This window comes from Amphibalanus amphitrite, unplaced genomic scaffold (genome assembly GCF_019059575.1).
Source record: "Amphibalanus amphitrite isolate SeventyFive unplaced genomic scaffold, NRLGWU_Aamphi_draft 000001F_arrow, whole genome shotgun sequence".
NCBI classification, from domain to species: domain Eukaryota; kingdom Metazoa; phylum Arthropoda; class Thecostraca; order Balanomorpha; family Balanidae; genus Amphibalanus; species Amphibalanus amphitrite.
Window position 1 is genome coordinate 1,741,426 of NW_024881499.1, and position 23,070 is coordinate 1,764,495.

Sequence of the window (23,070 nt, forward strand, 5' to 3'; positions counted from 1 at the left end):
CCCGCCCGCCGGCTGTCGTCTGTCGCTGCCAATAGACGGCCGTACCGGACAGTTGAGCCGTCAGCGGGGAGATACAATCCGTGGGGAAGTCGGAACACAGTGTCACGGACCTGTCCCCCGGCTCTTCCATTGACGTCCGTCTTGTGTTACAGGAGGACCGCCCGGCATGGGCCCGCGCATGGTCGGCCCGCGGGGCCCCATGGGTCCCGGCATGGGCCCCATGGGCCCTGGCATGCAGTACGGTCCGCCGGGGATGCGGGGCCCGCCGCCGAACACGCTGGGCCCCGGTCCGGGCCAGTTGCCCGCCATGTCGATGGCGGGCCCCGGCGGTGGGCCCCACCGGCCGCCGCACTGGCCACACGGCTCGTCGGTGAGTCAGTCGGACGCGACGGGACGGGCAGGCCGGACGGCCGCTTACAGCAGCGGTGGGGTTCGTGGCGGGAGTGGAGATTTGTGGGCTGCTGTTCCGATGGTATATGTTGGGCAGTACTAGCGATCAGTTAAAGTAAACTCGACACCGTCTGATCTCCAGTGTGAGTGATGTGAGTGCCGCCGTCTCACCCTGTGTTCGTTCTCCTCTGTTATGTGCCGTGCCACCGTTCCGCGCCGTCCGCCGGCGCCAGCCGACCCACCCGGCGCCCGCTGACGCGCCACTGACGCGCCGCGCCCCTGGCCGCTGCCGCAGGTGCCGCCCGGCCCCGGCACGCCCATCATGCCCAGTCCGCAGGACCACGGGCCCGGCGGCGACCCCATGTACGGCATGATGAAACAGGTGCCCGGCGGAGGCCCCTCCATGCACGGCGTACGTACCCGCGCGCGCGCACCGCGCCTGTCCGGGGGGGGGGGGTAGTGTTTTATAGGGGTAGACTGTGAGGAAGAAAGTTGAATGCTTTTCTCAGTTAATTTGTTCATTCGAGAGTTGTTGTCAAACCAAATCGTGACAGGCTTCGTTGAAGTCTCGCCCTATTTATTAATGCATTTAGCTCAATGCTCATGACTATCCGTCTTGAAATAAACTATTCGCCTGAGTAGTTGCGCTCTCGTCCAACGTCTGTTGTCCAACGTCCAACGTTCTCCCTGTCGCCGGCCGTGATCGCCCGTGACTGACGCCGCCCGGTCGGCCGTCCCCAGGAGTACCCGATGACGAGTATGGCGGACGGGCCGCACCCGCCCGGCATGAACGGCGACATGGACGGCATGAAGAACTCGCCGGCCAACGGGCCCGGCACGCCGCGCGACGACGCCAACAACGGCACCCTGCAGGAGTACAGCATCGGCGGCTACGCGGGCGCGCCGCCCGAGAACAATGTGAGTGACGCGCCGCCCGAGTCGCCGGCAGGCCGGGCGGCCGCCGGACGGCCGCGCCCCTGGGACTGGTCGCCGCGCCCCGACGTCTGGGAGTGACGAGCGCGCGCGTGCATGCCGGAGAGCGGCGGCGGCGGCGGCGGCGGATCGCATGCGTCTGCCGGCCGGCCGGCCGCGGCGCCTTGTGACTCCCGCTGTCGCCGTGTCGGCGGCGGCGCGGCGGTGTTAGTGTCTGCGACGACGACGCTCTGTGCGAGGGCGACGCGTCGGACCACCACCTGAACGACGACTGACCTACAACGGACCAGCGGCGGCGTGTCGGACCGCCACTCGGACCACGACTGACCTACAACGGACCGGCTGACCGACCGAGGACCGGCGGCGGCAGCTGACCAGCGGCGGCAGCCCGGCCAGCCACGACCCAGCCGAGCTCGCTGTCAGCCCGAGACAAACTTTTCCGGGCGTGTTTTGAGCGCCGATGGACTTTTATTAGCGTGTTTCGGGCGTCCCGAGACCGTGAATGTCACCGCGGCGGCCGGAGCGAGGCTCTCCGCCACCGGCCGAGGCCCCGAGCAGCCGCGAGCGAGAGCAGCGGTGACTGTCTTATCCAGTGGCGGGCGTGATTTCCATCAAATACACACAGACGGGCGTGGCTGTGGCGTTTCGGGCCGTGCCGGCCCCGGACTGCGGGTGGAGGAGGACTGAGAGCCGGGCCGCGGGGCCGACTGGGGCCGCAGGTGCAGCGGCGGAGCCGGGCCGGCCGCTCGGCAGGTGTCGCTGGCGGCCGGCGGTGCGCCCCGGGAGCCGGAGATTCAGGGGACGCGGGCCGCCACGGAGATAACCGTGGGGCGACACTGGTGTTGGCAGTGGGGCAGCTGGGGACGGTCTCCGCCGGACCGGCAGTTACGGCTACTGATGAGGGTTCCGGGCGGTCGGCCACCCCTGCGCCTGGCTGAATGGCGCACGATAAAACGGTCCGGCCACGAGCCAGCCATCATCAGTGTTACATCTGACCCGCACGATTATTTTTTTCTCTAAATTTGTCCAATAGGATCAATATTGAATCGGATAGATATCTCAGAAATATTCACGCACATGCCACTGGGGCCGACAGCAGCCCTGTCAGCCACGTCAGCTTGCAATCGGCTGGTGTTCAGTGTGGTGACGTCAGCGATAACGGGGTGAATGGCCGGGAACGGTAGCGCGCCACCTAGCACCGGCGAGCGGTGGAGCCTCCCATGCGGCACCGCTGTATCGGGCTGACGGTTGGAGGGTGGGGGGGGGGGGGGGGCGGGGGGGAACACGGGTGATGAGGGTCTGCTTAAATTCATAATTTATAGGACGTGCACACGCGAGTTTCACTCCAGTTCAGTCTCCGCTTTTTTGCGAACGATTGACCAGCAATTCTTAAAACGTTCATTGTTTTATGCAACTATAACAGCAGGGAGTTCGCTGGTAGTCGTACGTTGTGGTTTATTTAACGCGTTCTTATATAGTCTGGTGGAGGTGTGGAGGGACCGTGGTCCACCGCTGGCGGGTGGAGCGTCGCTGAGTGCCCGGGCGCCTGCAGACTGCCGACTGACGCCCGCCCCTCCCGCAGGACTCGAACGAATCAGCGGCCATTCTGAAAATAAAGGAAACCATGCAGGAGGAGGCGAAACGGTTCGAAAAGGAGGGCGACCAACCCGACTACGGCGGCTTCATGCAATAGCCGGGCGGCGCCGCGCCGCCGTCTCAGCCCCCGCCTGTGGTGTGGGGACAGTGTGGCCGCCCGCCGGCCGGCCGCCAGTGAACCAAACGTGTCCATACCGCCGCCGCTGCGCGCGCGCCAGTGTGTCCAGTGACGGACGGCCGCGACCGCCGCCCAATACAAACCTATGTGCGACAGAGCGACTGAGCCTGCGAGCGAGAGAGGGAGCGAGAGAACGCCACGTGCGAGAAACATACCTATCAGTGTTGTGGATCCATTTGGTCCAATATTTATAAGTAAGCGTAGTGTGTTTGTTTTATTTAAATCATTGGACTGGATATTTTCCTCTTTTGTTAAATACTTTACGAATAGTACAATAGTAGGTTTATTTGAGCTATAAAGCGATGTTAACTTGGTAGGTCTGACTGTTTGCGTGTGTGTGTGTGTGTGTGCGTATGTGCGTGCGGCGGCTGTACAGTCTGAATGATGCCGCCGTGCGCTCGACTGACGAGCGCCAGAGAACAGTGCATGCTATTACTGGGAGGACAATACCTTTTGCAGCTCATGAACCATTTTGTGTGTTGTTTTGTGTTCATAACATTCTCATCGGGCTGGCCGGTACTGGCGCGCCGTGGGCTCGTTTCTCGCGCGGCGGCCCCCTGTGTGGGGGAGCGCAGAGTACACGGGGGAGACGGAGACGCGCCGCCGCCGCCGCCACCGCCGCCCGGCCCGCCGAGCTTCTGCCGCCCAGCGCGCGCCCTCGTTTGTGGTGGTGGTCCGGCCACGCGCGGTGCCAAACAGCGCGCGCGCGCGCGGCCGACGCGCCCCGGGCCGACGCCGCGCGGGAGGGAGAGCGAATCAAAATCGTTTCATTCATGGTTTATCCGAGCCTTTCATTTTCATGTACAGCACAAGTCCAAGTTGTTGTAAATATATTCAAAAGGAGGCAGAGAGGGTGTGTGCTGGGTCACGTGGTGTCGGCCGGCAGCGGCTGCTCCGCCGCCGCGGAAGACTCCTTGTGCAGCCGCTCGGCCACGTCGTTGGGGATCTGGACGGCCTTCAGGTCGTCCACGCCAATCTCGTCCTCCGTCCTGCGGGACCAGACGGCTGGATTACGGACCGGGCACTGGGAGGGGGACGGCTGGTTACCGAGCATAACGGGGGAGAGAGCTGTGCATACATCGAGTAAGATCGTTGCTTTTAACGAACCATCAGTCGAAAACGCCCCCCAGACACAATGCACGTCAGATGATGCTACGCAGTTACGATAGAAATCCCTTGTGAGGGACGGCCGGTTTCTGACGCGGCATACACGCCGTTACAGAGTTGACTCACTTGATGAGGATATTGACGAGCTCCTCGCAGAGTTCCAGCGCCGCCTCGTCCGTCTCCCATTTGTGGTACTCACGCAGGATCAGGTAGGCGCCCTGGGCGCGGACCCGCTCTCGGGCAGAGCGTGTGGCGCACAGCTGATGGACGGGAGGGGGGGGGGGCGTCACACGGATACCGGTACAAAACAACGCCGAACTGCTACCCGCAAATACAACGTGTCACTGTGCGATCAGAATGGCAGGAGTAATAAATAGTAGAACGATAGAGGCGGTATTTTTCATCAAAGAAAGGATCAAAGAGCTGATGCTGAACTGCATATTATATGAAACCTTTGAGCATAACTGCCGCGGGTGTGGAGGTTGCTAGTTAAGGTCGTTCTCCACGGTACATGTTTTGCGCGTTTTTAATGACGTTTTAACGCTTTTTTGATGTTTTGCGAGTTTTTCATGATCCGGCGTTGATCTGTACCATTAAATTACACGGTGCCATCTCCACGGCGGAAGATTTGTCAAAAATCGAAAAACGCGTGGCTTCATAAAATTAAAAAAACTGCAAAACTCGTAAAACGCGTCAGTTGTGTCATGCAAAACTCGTAAAACTTTTAAAAAGCGCAAAACTCGCATTTGTAAAAACGCGCGATTTTATCCAAACATTTGGATCGAATGAAAGTTTTCCGGTTTTTGAGAAGGCTAAAGAGGTAATCATTCTGCTATTAATACCATTTTACGGTGAAATAGATGCAATGGAAAGCGTGGAAAGCGATGAAACGCAATTTGATTAAGCCAATGATCATGGCAAGTACTCAGACAACCATACCAATAACTTCTGTTGCTATTCCAACGATGTGGATGTCAAATAATTACATAGTGAGTCTATGGATAACAGATATTACGATATCAGATCATTTCAGATAATTGATAATTAACTGATGTCATAGCGGTGATAACAATAGGGTAACGTGATGATACCCCTTTAACTATCTTTACAGCGTAAATCGAGGGGTTAATAGAAGCCGTGCGCCAGATACCAGTGCCCTGTGGGACAAGAGGGCCACGGCATACAGCGCACGAAGGGCGGAGAACGATGTTCTCACTCTGAAATTGAAATTGTTCTGAAATTGTAATTGTTCTGAAAGACTGACAAACTAAAACCGTAAAAAGCGAAAAACTCGCAAAACTCGCAAAAGCGTCTGTAAAAAAGCGAAAAAAGCGAAAAACTCTCGTTTGCTAAAACGCGTAAAAACCGAAAATGTTTACACGTGGAGACAGTACTTTACAGCCGCCCTAGTCGCTGATGTAACAGCTGAGCACGCTCCACAAGTGGTGACAGCTGTGTGCTGACGCATCATCACCCGACACCTGTGTGGTGTATACCAGGGATCCATCATACGAACCTCGCACATGTGACATGTCTTGAACCGGCGGGATGTCCGTACATGAACCGGTATCAAACTATGCGATGGGAGAGTCGGCTCGCACGGACGTACGACCTGCAGGAACGGGCGTGCCTGACAGGCGGACCGCGGCGGCCGCCGGGCACCGTCCTACCTGAGTGATGGCCTCCAGGAGCATCTTCCTGATGTCGACGTCCGCCTCCCTGGTCTTGGTCTCGTCCATGTACTGCAGGTCCACGGGCAGCTTCTCCATGTCCTCGTCATCGTAGGGCTCTGGCCCGGTCAGCGGCAGCAGCAGGCGCGGCAGAAGGTCCACGTCCGGGCCCAGCAGCCACATGTGACTGTCTGAGGGCCAACAGTAGTGAGCCACGTATGATTGAGGGCCGGCGGACAGTCAGGTAACCAGCAGCTACATATGACTGTCTGAAGGCCAATAGCAACTACATACATGTGGCTGTCATATTACAGAGACCTATCCCACTCGATAAATTAGTAGCGGACCGGCGCAAGCCCAACCATCATCTCCGCTCGATAATTAAGATTCCCAAAAATGTGCCACCACGCTGAAGGGCGCCTCACACAGACGGACCTCGCCCGTTCTGCCCGCCCACCACCCGCCGGCCCACGACACCAGCCGGCCGGCGGCGCGCGCCTCACCGGTCTCGAAGCAGCAGTTTTTGATGGCGCCTATGACGCCGGTTCGCCGCACCAGCGACTCCTGGTAGTCTGTGAACGGCAGCAGTCGCTGGAACACCACCCGGTCCCGGTCCAGCATGTAACTGCCGAAACACGCAACACGCGGATATCAATCACCCCTGAGGCCGTGTACCAGGGTCGCAGTCCGACGGTCAAACATTCAGCTTCAGTTGAGCAGGATAAGGAAACAGAACACGCAGGCATTTATCGTCACAAAACACACAGATCCGCTTTTACTCATTTAGCCTACGTTGAATGAGGAAACTATAAAAAGAAACAGATTATTATCTGTGAATGCGAACTACTAACCTATCATTACTAAGCATGCGTTACGCATAACGAGAAAAAATAACAGTCGTCTTCAAAAAAGTCAGTCATCAGTCATCACAAAGAGAAAAAGAGGTCTTGAGTCAGGATGGACATCAGCGGCCCCAGGGCCCAGGTTGTCGTCGAGTTGGGACCCGCCCTTACCTCCTGGCCCCGGGTAGCTGGGTCAGGTTGGACAGCAGCGGCCCCAGGTAGTCGAGCTGTGAGTTGTGATCCCCCTCCCCCTACATACCTCCTGGCCTCGGGCAGCTGGGTCAGGTTGGACAGCAGCGGCCCCAGGTAGTCGAGCTGTGAGTTGTGACCCCCCTCCCCCTACATACCTCCTGGCCTCGGGCAGCTGGGTCAGGTTGGACAGCAGCGGCCCCAGGTAGTCGAGTTTGCAGCCGACTGTGTTGAAGCCGCGCTGGCAGAGCGCCAGCACCAGCCGCTCGACGGTGACGGCGCCGTCGGCCTCGGCGCTGCCGTCGCGCAGACACCGCCAGATGGCGGCGCAGCCGGCCGGGTGCCGGCTCAGGTTGGAGAGCACCATGCAGCAGGCGTCGGCCAGCCGGCTGTCGGTCTGCACGGCGCGGCGCAGCAGCAGCTCGGCCGTGTTGGGCCCGGGCGCGGCCAGCAGCGGCGCGCCGGCCGCCGCGAACCCCGACAGGTTGAGCAGCGCCAGGCTGGCGTCGTGGCCGGCCGGCGAGCGGTCCTCGGCCACCAGCCGCTTCAGCTGGGCCAGCACATCGGCAGCGGCCAGCAGCTGGCGGCGGCCGGCCTCCGAGCCCGTCAGACCTGCAGTCAATGCACAGAGACCATATATCAGACTTGCAGTCAACGCACAGAGACCATACATCAGACCTGCAGTGAACACGGTGACTATATATCAGGCCTGCAGTAAAGACACAGACCATATATCAGACCTGCAGTGAACACAGTGACCATACATCAGACCTGCAGTAAAGACACAGACCATATATCCAATCTGCAGTGAACACAGTAAACTTGTCATGCCTGCAGTAAAGAAACAGAGACCTGTCAGACTTGCAGTGAACACACAGACACAATTAATGTAGGTAGTGCAGTGAGCACACAGCGTCCCTTCCCTGTATCATACCAGCAGTGAATAGTGAGACCATCACACATGCATTGAACACACTAGCTGACCTGGCCTGCAGTGAACATAGCAAGCCTGTCAGACCTACAATGAACAAATGGCAGCCAGACTAGATCATACCTGCAGTAAGCACACTGGGCCAGTCAGACTTGCAGTCAAAGTACAACAGAGGTGACTGCATCTTAGTTTGGGTGAATGCCCAATGTAATACTTTAATTTTAACATTTGCTCAGTCCTTTACAACAAAGGTTAACAATCAGCCACTGAAGTGACCCTATTCTGTAATATGTAAGACATACCCAGCACATGCTGCAGGGCTGCTGCCTTCACATCAGTTCTGGTGTCCGCCTTCAGGAACTGGGACAGCTCAGATACGGCAGCATCACTGTGGGACAAAACCAACAGGCAGGATCATCAGTGGCCATAAGAGTTTTAACTATTTACAGACTCTGGAAGCAGCCTCTTAAATTGACCCATTGGCCTAAGGTATTGTGATTTTAACAATGTTTAAATCCATGAGCCATGATCATGTCTCCAGATATTTATCATAAAAATGGCTTATCTGTACGACTGCAAGCATCAAAAAGATCAAACAATTAAAGCATTTTATATCACAAATGGCAATTCAACATCATATTGTTAAGAACACGGTTCATAACAACTTCATCCAATGGAACATCCAATGGAACATTTACAGAAGATCCACTTGGAAAAAGTGACCACGCGGTTCTGACTTGGAACTACCAATTTTCTGATGCAGACAAGACATTTGAAACTTGTACCAAACGGAACTTTGCCAAAGCTAACTTTGAGAAAATTAAGGAGTCACTAAGAGAAGTAGACTGGGGATTTCTGGAATCTGCTGGGGTAGAAGTCATGTGGAGCGGTATTAAAAATGCACTAGAGACAAGCCTGAAGGCAAATGTACCATTGCACAAAAAGAGAACCAACAGAAAGACAGCACCATGGTGGAGCAAGCAGATAATCAAGTCAATCAAACTCAAGCACAAAACATTCAAGAAATATTGTGAAACAAGATCAGAGGAGGACTATAAGAGGTATGCCACACAGAGGAATAAGACAACGACCTTGATAAGAGAGACAAGGTATAAATATGAAAGATCATTGCTAAGCAGCATCAAAGAAGACCCCAAGAAACTGCACAAGTATATTCGCATGCAGCATACAACAAGACCTGTAATACAAGCACTAAAAAGTGAAAGGGGACTTACTGAAACCGAGAAGGAAACAGCAGATGTTCTTCAAAAATACTTTACATCAGTGTTTGTAACAGAACCTGGAGATGCAATTCCACTATGTCCTGCCAGGGTGGATGCAGATAATACCATAGAAAATATTGAAGTGACTGAGATAATGGTAAAGAAAGAGCTTGAAAGACAAAACACGAACAAATCAGCCGGACCGGATGGTATCCCAAGCATTATACTTAAGAAATGTGCAGATGAGCTGGCACTACCTCTTGCCAGGCTATTCAACAAGACCCTAGAAGAAGGACGCCTCCCACAAGAATGGAAAAGAGCAAGAGTAGTGCCAATATATAAGAAGGGATCAAAAAGTGAGCCGGGAAACTACAGACCCGTAAGTCTCACCTCACAGGTGTGTAAGGTTATGGAGAAAATTGTTAAACAGGTGTTAATGCGTCACTTCGAAGAAAAAGATCTATTGTCAAATCATCAGCATGGTTTCAGGAAAGGCAAGTCATGTCAGTCAAATTTGCTGGAGGTGCTTGAAGAATGGACAAGAGGAATAGATGAAGGACTCGGGCTGGATATACTCTACTTGGATTTCCAGAAAGCATTCGATAGTGTTCCACACAGAAGACTCGCAGCCAAGTTGTACAGTTATGGAGTTCAGGGAAGTATACTCAACTGGATCAGTGACTTCCTACATGGACGAGAGCAACAAGTAGTAGTGGGAAAAGGGGCTTCTGACTGGGGTCAAGTGACCAGCGGAGTCCCCCAGGGCTCAGTACTGGGCCCAATCCTGTTTCTCGTCTATGTAAATGAAATACCGAGCCTGTTGAAGAGTAAAGTAAAGATGTTTGCTGATGACATAAAGATTTACAGTACTTTACAAGACAGTCATGATCCTCTCAGGCTGCAAGAAGACCTGAATGTGCTGAGTGATTGGTCAAATGATTGGCTCTTGAAACTCAATCCTGGAAAATGCAAGATAATGCACTGTGGAACGGACAATTTAAGGACAGACTACTTTATGAAGGACGCCAATGACACCGTCGTAAAGCTTCAAGAGACCGAAATAGAGAAGGACCTTGGAGTCTTTGTCTCAAATGACTTAAAGCCAAGTAGACACTGTCAATGGGCAGCCAACAGAGGAATGACAGCCCTCCGTCTCCTGAGGAATGCGTTTGACAGGATCGATGTGAAAAATTTCAAGTCACTGTTTACCACTTATGTTCGTCCCCATCTCGAATACTGCATCCAGGCAGTGGGTCCACACACTGTCCAGGATATGAAGACTCTGGAACGGGTGCAAAGACGGGCAACCAAACTGGTAAAGGCAATTAGAAATATGTCGTATGAGGATCGCCTCCGTACATTAAAACTACCCAGTATCGAGGACAGGATACGTAGAGGTGACATGATTGAGACCTACAAGCTCCTGACTGGAAAAGTAGAAGTGAATCATGAGCAGTTCTTTGAGGTGACACATCAGGGCAGAACAAGAGGACATGAACTTAAGCTTGTAAAGAAAAGGGCAAAACATGTTTCAAGACTTAAGTTCTTCTCAAACCGAGTAGTAAACTTGTGGAACCAGCTACCCAAGGAAGTGGTTGAATCTTCAACAACCAACAGTTTCAAAAATAACTTTGATAAGCTGCGCTGGGCCACAGTTTCCTCAACCTGATCCGAAAGTCTTGTCATGATGTGAGCACCAAACAGACCTGGTCTGACACCAGCTCACGAGACTAAACCTAAACCTAAACCTAAACATGAGAACTAAATAGAATCCATGATCCATGAATAGAATCCATGAAGAAAATTGGATCATATTCTGCATGTTGATGTCAATGAAATGAGCATCTCGTACCTTGGTGTGTTTTGGTCAAGATGCATTTCTCAGATTTCTCTCTACAGTGGTGATCGGGCAGAGTCAGAAGTGAGCAGACGATAAATGTTTGGCAAATGATTCAATAGGTTAAACCAAAGCCTTAAAATCGCCAAGTTAACAGACACGACACAACAAATAAAGAGGACTCAGACCAACTCAGACTGATCTAACTCAAACTGGCACTGAAAAATTGTCTTAGATCATTTGCTCTAGTGTAAGCATTCTTGAACAGTTCAGCAATAGCAATAAAAAAACAGTAACAAACAGCAAAACGTGCTCTCGAATTGCTCTTTACTCGCACGTTGTTCTTGTAACGATATTATGTGTGCCTCATACAACCAACGTGCCCTATGCACGTGCCACATCGCGATCGCGACGTGTTTGTTGTGCGTCATGAAAGTAACACCTGCGCAATAAATGCATAGGAGTGAAGGGCGTCTAAAATACAGGAAATTTGTGGACCAACAAAAGAGTCCTGAAAATATACTAACTTCAGTAAAAACACACCATAAATACATCACATAGATGTGTTTTATACATTATTTATACTGACTGAATACAATAGCCTTCATGAATGAAGCATATTTTGAATGCTTTCTAAAAAAAAAAACAGAAAACTCACGGTGACTAAGAAAACTGACAACGGCAAACATGAAACGCTAAAATTAGGTTGTACCTACTCTTTGTCAAAAAAATGATATGTTTCCCCCGTCTCATAAATATTTCAAGCATTTTCACTGGCTCCTATGGCTTTCTTCAGCTGCACAATCCGTTTTGCTTGATGGCTCCCTCAAAACGTTATGCAGTGTTTTAGTCATCATCAGAGACATTTGGCTTGCGCAGTGTATGTACCAAGATACCTATAAATAACAGGTACGGTCAGAGTTTGAGATATGGAAGCATTTTAATCACGACATACATTGCGCAGATGAAACATATCTTGACGCAAATATTCAGCTAGGGTCGCTGTTTAGCATTAGTTTGATTGCGTCATAACAACAATGAGGCTGTGCGACTTACGTGTAAGATATGTTTTATGACGTCAAAATGACGTCATTTTTACCTTGTTTACGAAAATGTAATGCACTAGATCAAATCACGTCGAATGTTTTCGGCAAGGTATATTGGTTTTCGGGACATTTGAAAGTAATTGGGGGTCGCCGCGGATATATTTATTATTCATAGGCGTCGTGGGTTGTTGCGTGGTGCTCATAGGGCATCAGTTGGTGATTTATAACATTTTGCTTTGATTTCTGATTGCTGATGATTTAAATTATATGATGGTTTACTGTGCGGAACCTTCGTGTAGAAATGGGTCCGGGAGGAGAAATAACCAGGCGTCCGGCACCAAATATCATAAGTTCCCAGCGGATGAAGTGATGGCAAGGCGATGGTGGCAGGTCATAAAAAGAGGGGAGCCGTTCCCGAAGAACTTCCGCCAGTATTGTTTGTGTTCTTCACATTTTGTGACTGCTGACTATGAAAGAGACCTCAGGTCAGAACTGCTTAAGTTGTCCCCGCAGTATTCTGCCATGAAGCTGCTGCCTACATCAGTCCCATCCAGGAACCTGACTCGTCCTCCAAGGTAAACTCATCTGACCTCATCTGACATCACACTGTGTTTTTTGCGTGCGGGTTTCGCGAGTTTGCGGGTTTTCAAAGTATTGTTCTAGTAAAAACATTGTTTTTGTGATATGTTTTGGTATTATATTTTAGTTACTATAAGAGTTTTATTAACTTTTGTATATAGCTAATGTAAAAGTTAAATTATTAATTACTTTTCTAGAGCGATATTTCGCAAAACACGCAAACCCGCAAAAAACGCATGCAGAAAACGCATAGGTAGTGTAGCCAGGCGTTAAGTGTGCCCATCAGATATTTATGAGTTTACCTATTGGTTGAATAGCAAATCTGTATACACCTTATGGACAGCTCGCTTTTCAGCTGTCCGGATTGGTGAATAACCCATTTTTGAGGGACCTTTTTTGGCAATACATTAAGCATGTGCTGTGAATGGAAGGCTAGGGTTTTATGAATGGAAAGCTCACCTTTTCCATGATTAGTTTTGTTTTGTTTCCCATACCTAACCTACCAATTTTTGTGCCTGTCTTAGTAAGTTTGATACCAAATGAGTTTCCCACTAGCAGGGACAGGGATGAAGTTGCTCAGCTCAGACCAGATCAGATGGATAGTTGGGTATAGTCGAAATTACCCCATTTTGCCTTTTTTGTTATAAGCAAAGCTCAGCTGAACAAACAACTTAATTTTGAACTTCTTGTTAGCTCTGAGTTACGAGCTAGAATAGGCATCATTAATGTTACCTATGTATTTAGCAGTAAGGGTTTGTTACAAAGTCAGTTATTTTTACAGAGTCACAACACCAAGGAGTGGTGCTGCTACACAGATAGGTGGAGAGGAAGATGAGTCAAGGCAGGTGCAAGAAGAAGGAGAACAAGCAGCTCCCTAAGGCTCATCACTCCAAGCAGAAGAATGCCTGCATTTAGATGCATCTGTACAGACGAAGTGTGAGCCTTCAAAGTACGTCATATTTTATTTAACTTATTTCAGATACATTTCAAGTATGTCATTTATGTGCACATGTCTATGACTTTACTAGGAAATAGGTGCAGTTTGAAACATACGTTTAATTTCTGTCATTGCCCAATATTGGTGGAAGATTGGTTAAGAATATCTTCCCCTCAAGCTCAGTGTTACTATAAAGTCAGGAATAAAAGTTGGTAATTGCTTTATAGCACAGTACCTGCAGATTGTGGAATATTAGTTACAATCAATACTCACACATGAATGAAACACACACCTGCACCTATGCCCTCCCCCCCCCCACCCCACCCATGCTCACATGAATAGCTGAAAGCACCCATGATAGCTAAAATTACTTCTGTATTTTGAAATCCCTTTCTTGTTCTGATGATCCTTTTGTCCTAACAGGTGTACCAGATGCCCAGCACTTGAGGCTGAACTGGCAAGCCTGAAGAGCAAACTGGCAGAGCTACACCAGCTGCAAGCCCCCTCAAGTGCGCTGAAACGACACCTGTTCACAGACCAGCAGGTGCGTACTGTTAGTGATATTGAGGATATTGTTTATTAGGGCTTTAGGGCGCGTTGACTGCGGTGGTCATTATGCATACTGAGAAATTGAGGTTGAGGATATTGAGCCATTTCTTACTATTCATCTTCTATGAATATAATGCAAGTAAAGATTTGTGATAGAGTACTTAAACATCAACATTAACATTAATATGAGTTCTCAGTGTTCTGGTTATTTACCATCATATGCTATAAGGGTGCTTGAGCCTTGAGGTCAGTTTATCCCGCTTTCTGTCTTCCCCTATACTAGCTTAGAAGCATGGGTGTAACTTTGGTATTTCTTTGGTAGGGCCCAGGCTCCCAATGTTGAGTTGAGCCTCCTGCCCTTCCCATCGATATTGGCAGGGCAGTGGGTCATATATGATGGTAAATACACATACATAATGACTTTGATGGTACCCTGAACAGTTTGCACTGAGCCTTTCCCCCAGGCCCCAAATCAGTTTGAAAAGTTACTCTCATGGTTTCTTGATGTCTGGTGATCTGGTCTTCATGTGTTGACTCGATAACTTGATGATTATGATTAGGTCTCTCCACAATGGTTCACATGATTGTGATTAGGTCTCTTCACTGCAGCTGTTCCAGCTGTTTGCTAATATGTTGCTTCTCTGTGTTTTTCAGGCTGAGAACCTCTTCACTGGCAAGGCACCATACCGGTGGGACGACGAATCAGTGTACAAGGCTCTGGAGGTCAGAGTCAACACGTCCAGGGTGCAGTACGAGTGGCTCCGAAACCACTGCTTGCCCCTGCCAAGTCTGTCTACCCTACAGAGGTGGCTCGCTGACTTCGTTTTGGCGCCCAACTCATCTGATGTGCAGGTCAGGATGCTCAGGAGACTCCTCTCGTCCATGAGTGAGCAGGACAGGTGCTGCTGCATCATGATGGATGAAATGGACATCATGGGTGTGGCCACCTATGACAACCAGCTTGATCAGATCTTGGGTCCCCACAAACACCTTCAGCTCTTCCTTGTGAGTGGGATCTTCACGACATGGAAGCTTCCCATGTTGTACGCGTTCGACACGCCTGTGACCAAGGAACTGCTGCTGAAGCTGATCAAGGCTGTCGAAGGAGCCGGCGGCCGAGTCGTCAGCACCGTCAGCGACATGGGCTCGGGCAACCTGGCGCTGTGGCGGAGCCTGGGCATCGGCCACGACGCTGAAGCGTCCATCTGCAACCCCGCCGACCCTTCGAGGTGAGTGGCAAATGAAGGAAGGAATGGAACGAACAGTTCTGAGTTGTTCATGCATAGCATGAACACCATTCGCATGTACTAAGCAATCCAAACGTCCCCAACCTCATGATATATCATATAATAATCAGGTTCAGCTGGTGTCACGATAACATGAATCCTGTTGAACACTTAATAAGATATCAAAATACTTTTAGTGGCCAAGTTTTTGAGCTGCCTGACAAATTGGATGGGTATCAGGTGTCCATGTGGTAATTACATTTCACTTCTTCTGATGTTATATGGTATCGTGCGTTTAGCACTGACATGTTGGTAACTGAACCTAAATCTTGGACTTTTGTGCTGTGTGCAACTGCACACTGCCAACTGCACACTGCACATATTGTGTGCAATGGCCCAACTAACACATTGTCTTGATGCGTGTATGTTTCAGGATGCTTGCACATTGTCATCAGCACCATCATATCCTAACCCATCATTTGATCCTATCCTTCTATACCTGACTACCATATCCAATTCTGTCCTTTCCTCAGACGGATTTGGGTGTTCGCCGACCCTCCCCACATCATGAAGCGTTTGCGTAACCACATCCTCGACAGCGTCATCCACACGAGGCAGGGTGGCCGCGTGGACCGCGCTCTCATCCAGGACCTCCTCGCCATCGACGGAGACTCGGAGCTGAAGCTTCTTCACAAACTACAGCCGGCCACACATGTCGAGGTGAGCGCCGGCTGCACAGCTTATCACCCATGGAGGGGGCCGGGTATGTCTGTGTTCACTTCCAGTGTGATAGCAGGGCTTGTTCAATTGTTTGTTGTTGATGTTTTATTGTTATTTTTCTATTGCTTATTAGATATTATTGTTTTGGCAATCCACTGCTGACTACATCGCGACCCCTGAGGTCAGGTGACATTAGAGTCATTGAGTCAATTAATATGTGTAAACAGTAAAATAATCCACAAAATCAGCGCAATCATATCGCGCCCGGCCGATTAAGTGTGCAGTAGCATTTTAACATATTGTTTCTGTTTCATCAGGTCGTTGGCATGGCTCGGCAGAAAGTGCGCCCAGCCTACCAACTGCTGAGCGCGTCATGCGCCCTGGCACTTCGGCGTTACACCGAGAAGAAAGTGGAGGCAGACTTCTTCAGCATCGTGGACGCCGGGATGGACGTCCTAAACGCAGGTCACCCCGCTGACGTGAAGTTACTCCGGCGTGGCTACTCTGGCCGACCGGAGCAGGAAGACGCCCTGACGGCCCTGGTCGAGGAAGTGGCGGCGTTCCGGGTCGGCAAAGCGGGCTTCCTCTACCCTTTCCAAAAGGGCCTTCTGGTCACCGTCCGTGCAGTGCGAGGTCTGCTGGCGGACCTCCAGGCCAGGTTCGGCGACAACACCTACCTGTTGACGCGACACCTAACGCAGGACCGACTGGAGAGTTTCTTCGGTCTGGTGCGGGGACGCGGCGGTGGGAACCTGAACCCCACGCCCACAGAGGCGAAGGCCCGTCCGTGTCGGGACGCGGCCGGCCGGCCGCGGACCATTTTCAGAAGTGGCGGGTAGACCGTGCGTCGAGTACTTGCTTTCTCGCGCGGCGGTACTGGGGTTCACTAGCATTGTTTAAAATATTTTCATTTGCCATGAACTTGAAATTATACACTGTAATTAACGATCATTTGTCAATTATTACAAGTTCTTCAAAATTCTTCTTTGAAAGCAAATGATTTCATTTCACTCAAGAATTGTCTTGTCCACCACTACAACCGCCACCCAGCCGCCATCCATTGGAAGAGATAGGCTCTGCGGCACAAAGTGTCGTTTTAAACTGGACTGGGAACCAATGTGTGATGACATTTCGAGCTAAATTTATGCTCATTGTGTACCTAGAAGCATTGGGAACAACGCTCTGACTGTACATTTTTAGATTTTTGCCTCTAAATGAAAATATTTACAATCAAGTACTTTGCGAGCGCAGTTTAGAAGCTCCCGTAATGTTAAAGTCCTATCTCCTACAAGTATGTAAATACTGCTCTAGGGAACCAACAGTTTGCATCGTACTAGCTTTAAATTATATCCATATTGTTCCCAGTACTTTGCTGAACACTGTGGTGAGTGTACATTTTTCGTTTTTTGCTTTACAAGCGTAAAATTCGTCTGGTTCTACACCACTTCATTCGCCTCCATAGCCCGGTAACGGCGCCGCGCGGCGCGGCCGGCCGGCGCCCGCTGTAGTTCCAAACACTGCCCGATAGATGGCAGGCGCAGAAGTGGTCCCAGCCGTCCCGGTACGCTGCGGCTGCTGACGCTGCTGCAGCTGACCCGGCACGGCATCAGCCCGAAATGTACAGGTGACGGCGGAGAGACGGACGCCGTGCCTGACGTCTCGCAGCCGGAGCGCGACGCCGTGCCTGCGGCGCAGCCGGAGCCCGACGCCGTGCCTGCGGCGCAGCCGGAGCTCGACGAGGAGCCGCCTCCGCAGCTGCTGGAGCTGGAGGAGGTTTGCCCCGCGCCCACGGAGGAGATCCCGGAGGGGACTGAACACCTGGTGCAGGAGCCGGACGACGAGCCGTCGCCGGATGCTGAGGAGGAGGCAGAACGGGAGCTTCTGGACGCCGAGCTCGGAGAGGCGTGCCATGACACGGGTGAACCTGAACAGGAAATGGAGCCACGTGAACAGACTAGCGAGCTGGTCTCCCTGCTGGCAGAGGCAGGTTCAGTCCACATCCCGGGTCAGCCGTCTGGTGCCCGTGATTGTGAAACCGGAGTGCTGGCGTCCGACAGTGCTCTGGCTCACGTCGCAGGTTACGTTGCGCGAAAGCGCCCGCGATCCCTCGGCGCACCCTCCGCCCATGCCGAGGACGTCCCCGTCCAGGCACTGTGGACGCGGCTGCGCAGTGTTGGAGGTATGACTGTTCCCACCGAGTCTTTCTTGGAACTGTGCAGGGAGCTCGAGACCTGTTTCTGTGCCTACCATGCGATGCACCCCGATGGGCTCAGTCGAGAGCGCGGCGTCATCCGCAACGCCACCCGTATGATGGTCGAGAAATATTCGCGGAGCGTGCCGTGTGACAAAATCCTGAAAGTGTTCGTTCGTGTGCGAACCTTTATCCGCCTGCGAACAGTGAACTCGACTCGACGTGCGGAGACGCTGGCTAAGCGGAAGGTGCGGAAGCTGCGTCACCACGCACAGTAAACAGATTGGCAGAGGCACACATCATTCATTACATCGCGATATTATTTATTGATCTCTTGAGCCTTTCTTTTTTGTTACAGCTGGGTAGTCGTTCAGTTTGTGCCTGAATCGAGTTTCCAGACCTTCTGCTAGCTACCGTCTCCACACGGCGAACTGGGTCCAATTTGTGACAGGTGCTTGAAAATGCGTCCGTGTACAGTGAGGGCGGAAATGATGTGATGTCGCTTAGGAGCCTTAATTGTTCTCGACTGTGTCGTGATGTATCGTTTTCATGATTCATTTTCCTTAAACTAGCTTGACTGTTAGCTGGCAACGTGCCATTTTATGTTGCACACATCTGCGATGATCGACGGCCAGCGCCTGCTGGCGGCACCGCTGCCGCCGCCCAGCGCCGCCTCTGCCCGCCGCCGGCGCCCAGCAGCCACCTGCGGTAGAGGCTGTCCCCGACGCACCCCGACGCTCACGCCGAAGGCGCCTCGCGCGGCGTCGCCTCCAAGTTCGGTGGGGCGCAATCTCTTACCGCGGGCGAGGGGACAATTGAGCTTCATGTTGCACAGTATTTGTTGATTTCCGTTATTGTCCGCAACAATTGTCTCAAGGGAGAGATGTGATGTCGTCTGATGTAAGATGATATGTGATGTGATGGAGATGTGATTTCGTGTACCCACGAACCCCTCCCCTCGCTGAATACAGCTCTGTTCCTGATAACTTTTCTATAATGCGCATTGTGATAATCGATAATCGGACTAATTCAGTGACTTATTAACGACAAAAACCAGAGCAATTGGATGCAAAAATATTGCGTGTGTTCGTGTTTTAGATGCAACAAACGAAGGGCTTGTTATGCCGTACGAGCTAACGTGTAGTTATTGAGCGCGTAATACCTGTACATATACAATACCTGTACAGGTACAAGGCATTAAAAATACTTGTGTCATGTGTATATATATAATATATATATATATATATATATATATATATATATATATATATATATATATATATATATATATATATATATATATATATATATATATATATATATATATATATATATATATATATATATATATATATATATATATATATATATATATATATATATATATATATATATATATATATATATATATATATATATATATATATATATATATATATATATATATATATATATATATATATATATATATATATATATATATATATATATATATATATATATATATATATATATATATATATATATATATATATATATATATATATATATATAACGTATTGCGGCGGCGCCCAATACGTTAATGCGAACTCGATGCCTAAACACGAATGCTGGGCGCCGCCGTCTCTCCGCTATCATAAAAGATACCGAGGGGATGTCCAACCCTGCTTTCGGCATCCGGAAAATCGGGGATAATTAACCGGGATCAGCGAGAATTATCGGGGATCACGTTCGGTATCGCGACAACGAGACATGCTGAAGATAGGCGCTCACCAATAATTTTCCGACGGATAATATCCGAGGGACAATATTTTCCGGATACCGAAAGCACCCCATATATGATATCCCCCTAGCGGCCCCGCGCGGGCCGGATCACGTGACCTGAGTAGGTGACATGAAGCGAAATGAAGCAATGTCAGAACTTTGGTGCAATCTTCCATTGTCCAAACAGTGGTGCCAGAACCGCAAGCACGTAACGCCATGTCCAGAATGAATAAACCCATTAGAACCACGTATGCCCATCTTAAAGGATAGGCGGACTGAGTGTTAAATACTGCGATTTTTTCCCTGTTTGCAATCAAGACATGGCAAAAATCGATACGGATCTGGAAAAAGGACTAATTATGCTTCAATATGCCCCAAATTTCATATTTGTATTCTCAATTTCAAGCAAAATATCTTAAATCGAAGTTGGGCCAAAACTGCCGTTTCCCCCATTGTTAACAATGGTGAAGGGAAAAGTGAAGGGAAAAGTCAAGCGCGCGTGACGTCACCGGCGCTTGACGCTACCAACGACTCTGACTGGGGGCCGGTATGTACATGCAGGGTTACCGCTGCTAGGGAAATTTCCCTTTTCTATGGAAATCAGCGAAGATCTAGGGATATATGGATTTGCCACGAAATCTAGGGAAATGCCACAAACTCGAAAAATTGTTTTTTCAACAATCGAAATCATTGTTGTCATGAATTATTCTTCCGCAGTCCGCACGTCATATGAAATAAATATGAGAACATTTTTCACAAAATTCAGGTTTGATACTCTCGTTTGAAATACTCTCGTTACTCGAGAGTATTTCACTCTCTGAAATACTCTCGAGAGTTTGAATACTCTCGTTGTCAAACTGACGGCATGGGCGAAATAATGCATCGACTGGTCTCTTATCGCCAGCACTACCTATACGGTATTCCAGGCCCATGTCACTCCACTTTTGATGACATCATAAGGGGGCCTCAGGACAATAATGGCGCGGTGCGCCACAATCGCTTCAAAGCTATTAGGTCGTTCAATAAGTAACGAACAATCGGTCATAACTTCTTTATTTCTTTATTTAACATTTTCAAACTTTCACAGATTATAGATCAGACATTTCTGAATGCAGCCTATGCCTCAAACCAGCCGCCGCCCGCCTGCACACACTTCTCCCAGCGTTCCGGCCAACGCCGGAATTCCGCCCGGAAAAGCGCGTTTTCCGTCTTTTTCACCCAGTTCATGACAGCGCACATGACTTCAGCGTCGGTCTCGAAGTGTTCACCATGGAGGCCATCCTTTAGGGGACCAAAGAGGTGAAAATCTGAAGGAGCCAGGTCCGGACTGTAGGGCGGCTGGGGCATGATATTCAGCCCTGTCACGCGATCTCCTCGCGCGTGGCGTGAGACAAGTGCGGTCGGGCGTTGTCATGGTGTATGATGATGTTGTCGACATCCGAGCCGCGCCTCTTCTTCAGGATTGCTTTTCTCAGTCTCCTGCAGGACTGTGGTGTAGCGGCCCGCTGTCCATAGTCCGCCCAGGTTCAAGAAAGCCCACCAGGATGACACCACGACAACGCTCGTCCCCACATGTCTCACGCCACACGCGAGGAGATCGCGAGACCGGGCTGAATATCATGCCCCAGCCGCCCAACAGTCCGAACCTGGCTCCTTCAGATTTTCACCTCTGGTCCCCTGAAGGATGGCCTCCTTGGTGAACACTTCGAGACCGACGCTGAAGTCAGGTGCGCTGTCAAGAACTGGGTGAAAAAGACGGAAAACTTGTTTTTCCGGGCGGAATTCCGGCGTTGGCCGGAACGCTGGTAGAAGTGTGTGCAGGCGGGCGGCGACTGGTTTGAGGCAAAGGCTACATTCAGAAACATTTGATCTATAATCTGTGAAAGTTTGAAGGTGTTGAATAAAGAAATAAAGAAGTTATGACCGATTGTTCGTTACTTATTGAACGACCTAATATTTGCCAACAGTTGCCATTTTTGAAAATGTTATTTTGAAATAAAGTCACAAGTAATAAAAATATTGTAATAAAGTTGATTAAATCGATACCATATCTAAAAACGTACTGAAAAATGATTTATTCGTAAAAATATAAGCTCGATACGTTTTACGTTGCTTTCCTGCAACTGCAGAGGATTTGTAAATCGTCTATATCTTCAAAACCGGCCATTTCTTAGCATATTGTTGCTCTTTTTTATCGCTAGAAAATTAGTTGGACTTTCCAATGACAGCAACGGTTGAGCAATATGTGTCGAGTGTCACCAACAATCTTCAAATGAAGTTAGTCATTTTTACGTTGTAAAGGAATGGAGTACCCCTTGCGAGCATCAGGTCAGGGGTGACGTCACTCAGGATCTGTCTCTGATTGGTCGGCGGGGGAGTGACTGTACCTTCTATAGATGGCCTTGTACGGTATAGTTTCCCGCTTCCTGCAACACACCACAGTTTGCGATATACCACGCACTTATATTAACCCTCGCCCGTATAGGGGGTGTCGAACGGACCCCCCCATGGTTTTTCGCGAATAACTCGCGTAAAAAGCGGCCGATCGCGACGAAACTTTCAGTACCCTCGCGTTAATCAATTTTACACCTACTCTGAAAATTTCATGACCCTGACCCCAATGACCTTTGACCTGTGACCTACTTTTCGAGACAATGTTTGGCCGGAATCGCGATTCGGCGTATGTCGGCTCGCATTAGCCGCGCGTTTGCAGTCTTTTCTTGGTTTCAAGCGTTCAAACATGTGATATGATGTTGCCCCCATGCATTAGGGTGGGTGTCAAGGTCACCTGAAGGTCAGGTCAGGTCATTGACCTTTTGTGACCTCGGTTCACTTTTTCGAGTTTTACATGTTTCTAGGCCAGTTTTTGGAGCTGAATTCGAATTTAGCAACCATATGAACGTTTACGAAGTAGTTTTGGTACCTTCATAACATGTTACGAAGCTGTCAGAGGCGGTTGACACCTAGGTACTAGGAATACCTGACCTGAATACTGGTTGACCTGACCGGACCTGACCCGACCTGGACTAAATGCATAAAGACATCATCTGTGATCAAACCTAACATGATATTCGTGATCAGCGCCCTGAAAAACCCCATAGCAGCCACACTTTACGACGTTCTAACAGGTCCCGATTTTCCCGACTTTTGGGTCATTGACCT

At 50.1% G+C, this 23,070-nt stretch overlaps 2 protein-coding genes across 6 annotated transcripts in view; one reads left to right on the plus strand and one right to left on the minus strand.

Annotated features, from left to right (window-relative positions):
* LOC122386411 (single-stranded DNA-binding protein 3-like) overlaps window positions 1-3,946 on the plus strand; it is a 50,714-nt gene extending 46,768 nt beyond the window's left edge. Inside the window, exons 11-14 of the mRNA XM_043375623.1 lie at window positions 156-370; window positions 686-802; window positions 1,132-1,308; window positions 2,906-3,946. Of these exons, the coding sequence (XP_043231558.1) occupies window positions 156-370; window positions 686-802; window positions 1,132-1,308; window positions 2,906-3,016 (620 nt within the window). The 3' untranslated portion in view covers window positions 3,017-3,946. The remainder of the gene's footprint in view (window positions 1-155; window positions 371-685; window positions 803-1,131; window positions 1,309-2,905) is intronic.
* On the minus strand, window positions 3,911-11,322 carry LOC122386180 (protein HGH1 homolog). Of its 5 annotated transcripts, none has more exons than XM_043375424.1 (8): window positions 11,198-11,281; window positions 10,912-10,952; window positions 8,139-8,224; window positions 7,064-7,517; window positions 6,378-6,499; window positions 5,875-6,065; window positions 4,331-4,464; window positions 3,911-4,086 (listed from the first exon to the last, which is right to left on the minus strand). In XM_043375424.1, exons 2-8 carry the CDS (start codon window positions 10,935-10,937, stop codon window positions 3,963-3,965), a joined length of 1,137 nt encoding a protein of 378 aa, XP_043231359.1. In that variant the 5' UTR covers window positions 10,938-10,952; window positions 11,198-11,281; the 3' UTR covers window positions 3,911-3,962. The 5 variants fall into 5 exon arrangements, with proteins under 5 accessions (XP_043231359.1, XP_043231443.1, XP_043231279.1 ...); XM_043375508.1 differs by having other exon boundaries at window positions 11,228-11,276; XM_043375344.1 differs by having other exon boundaries at window positions 11,234-11,275.
* Window positions 11,323-23,070: the final 11,748 nt, after the last annotated feature.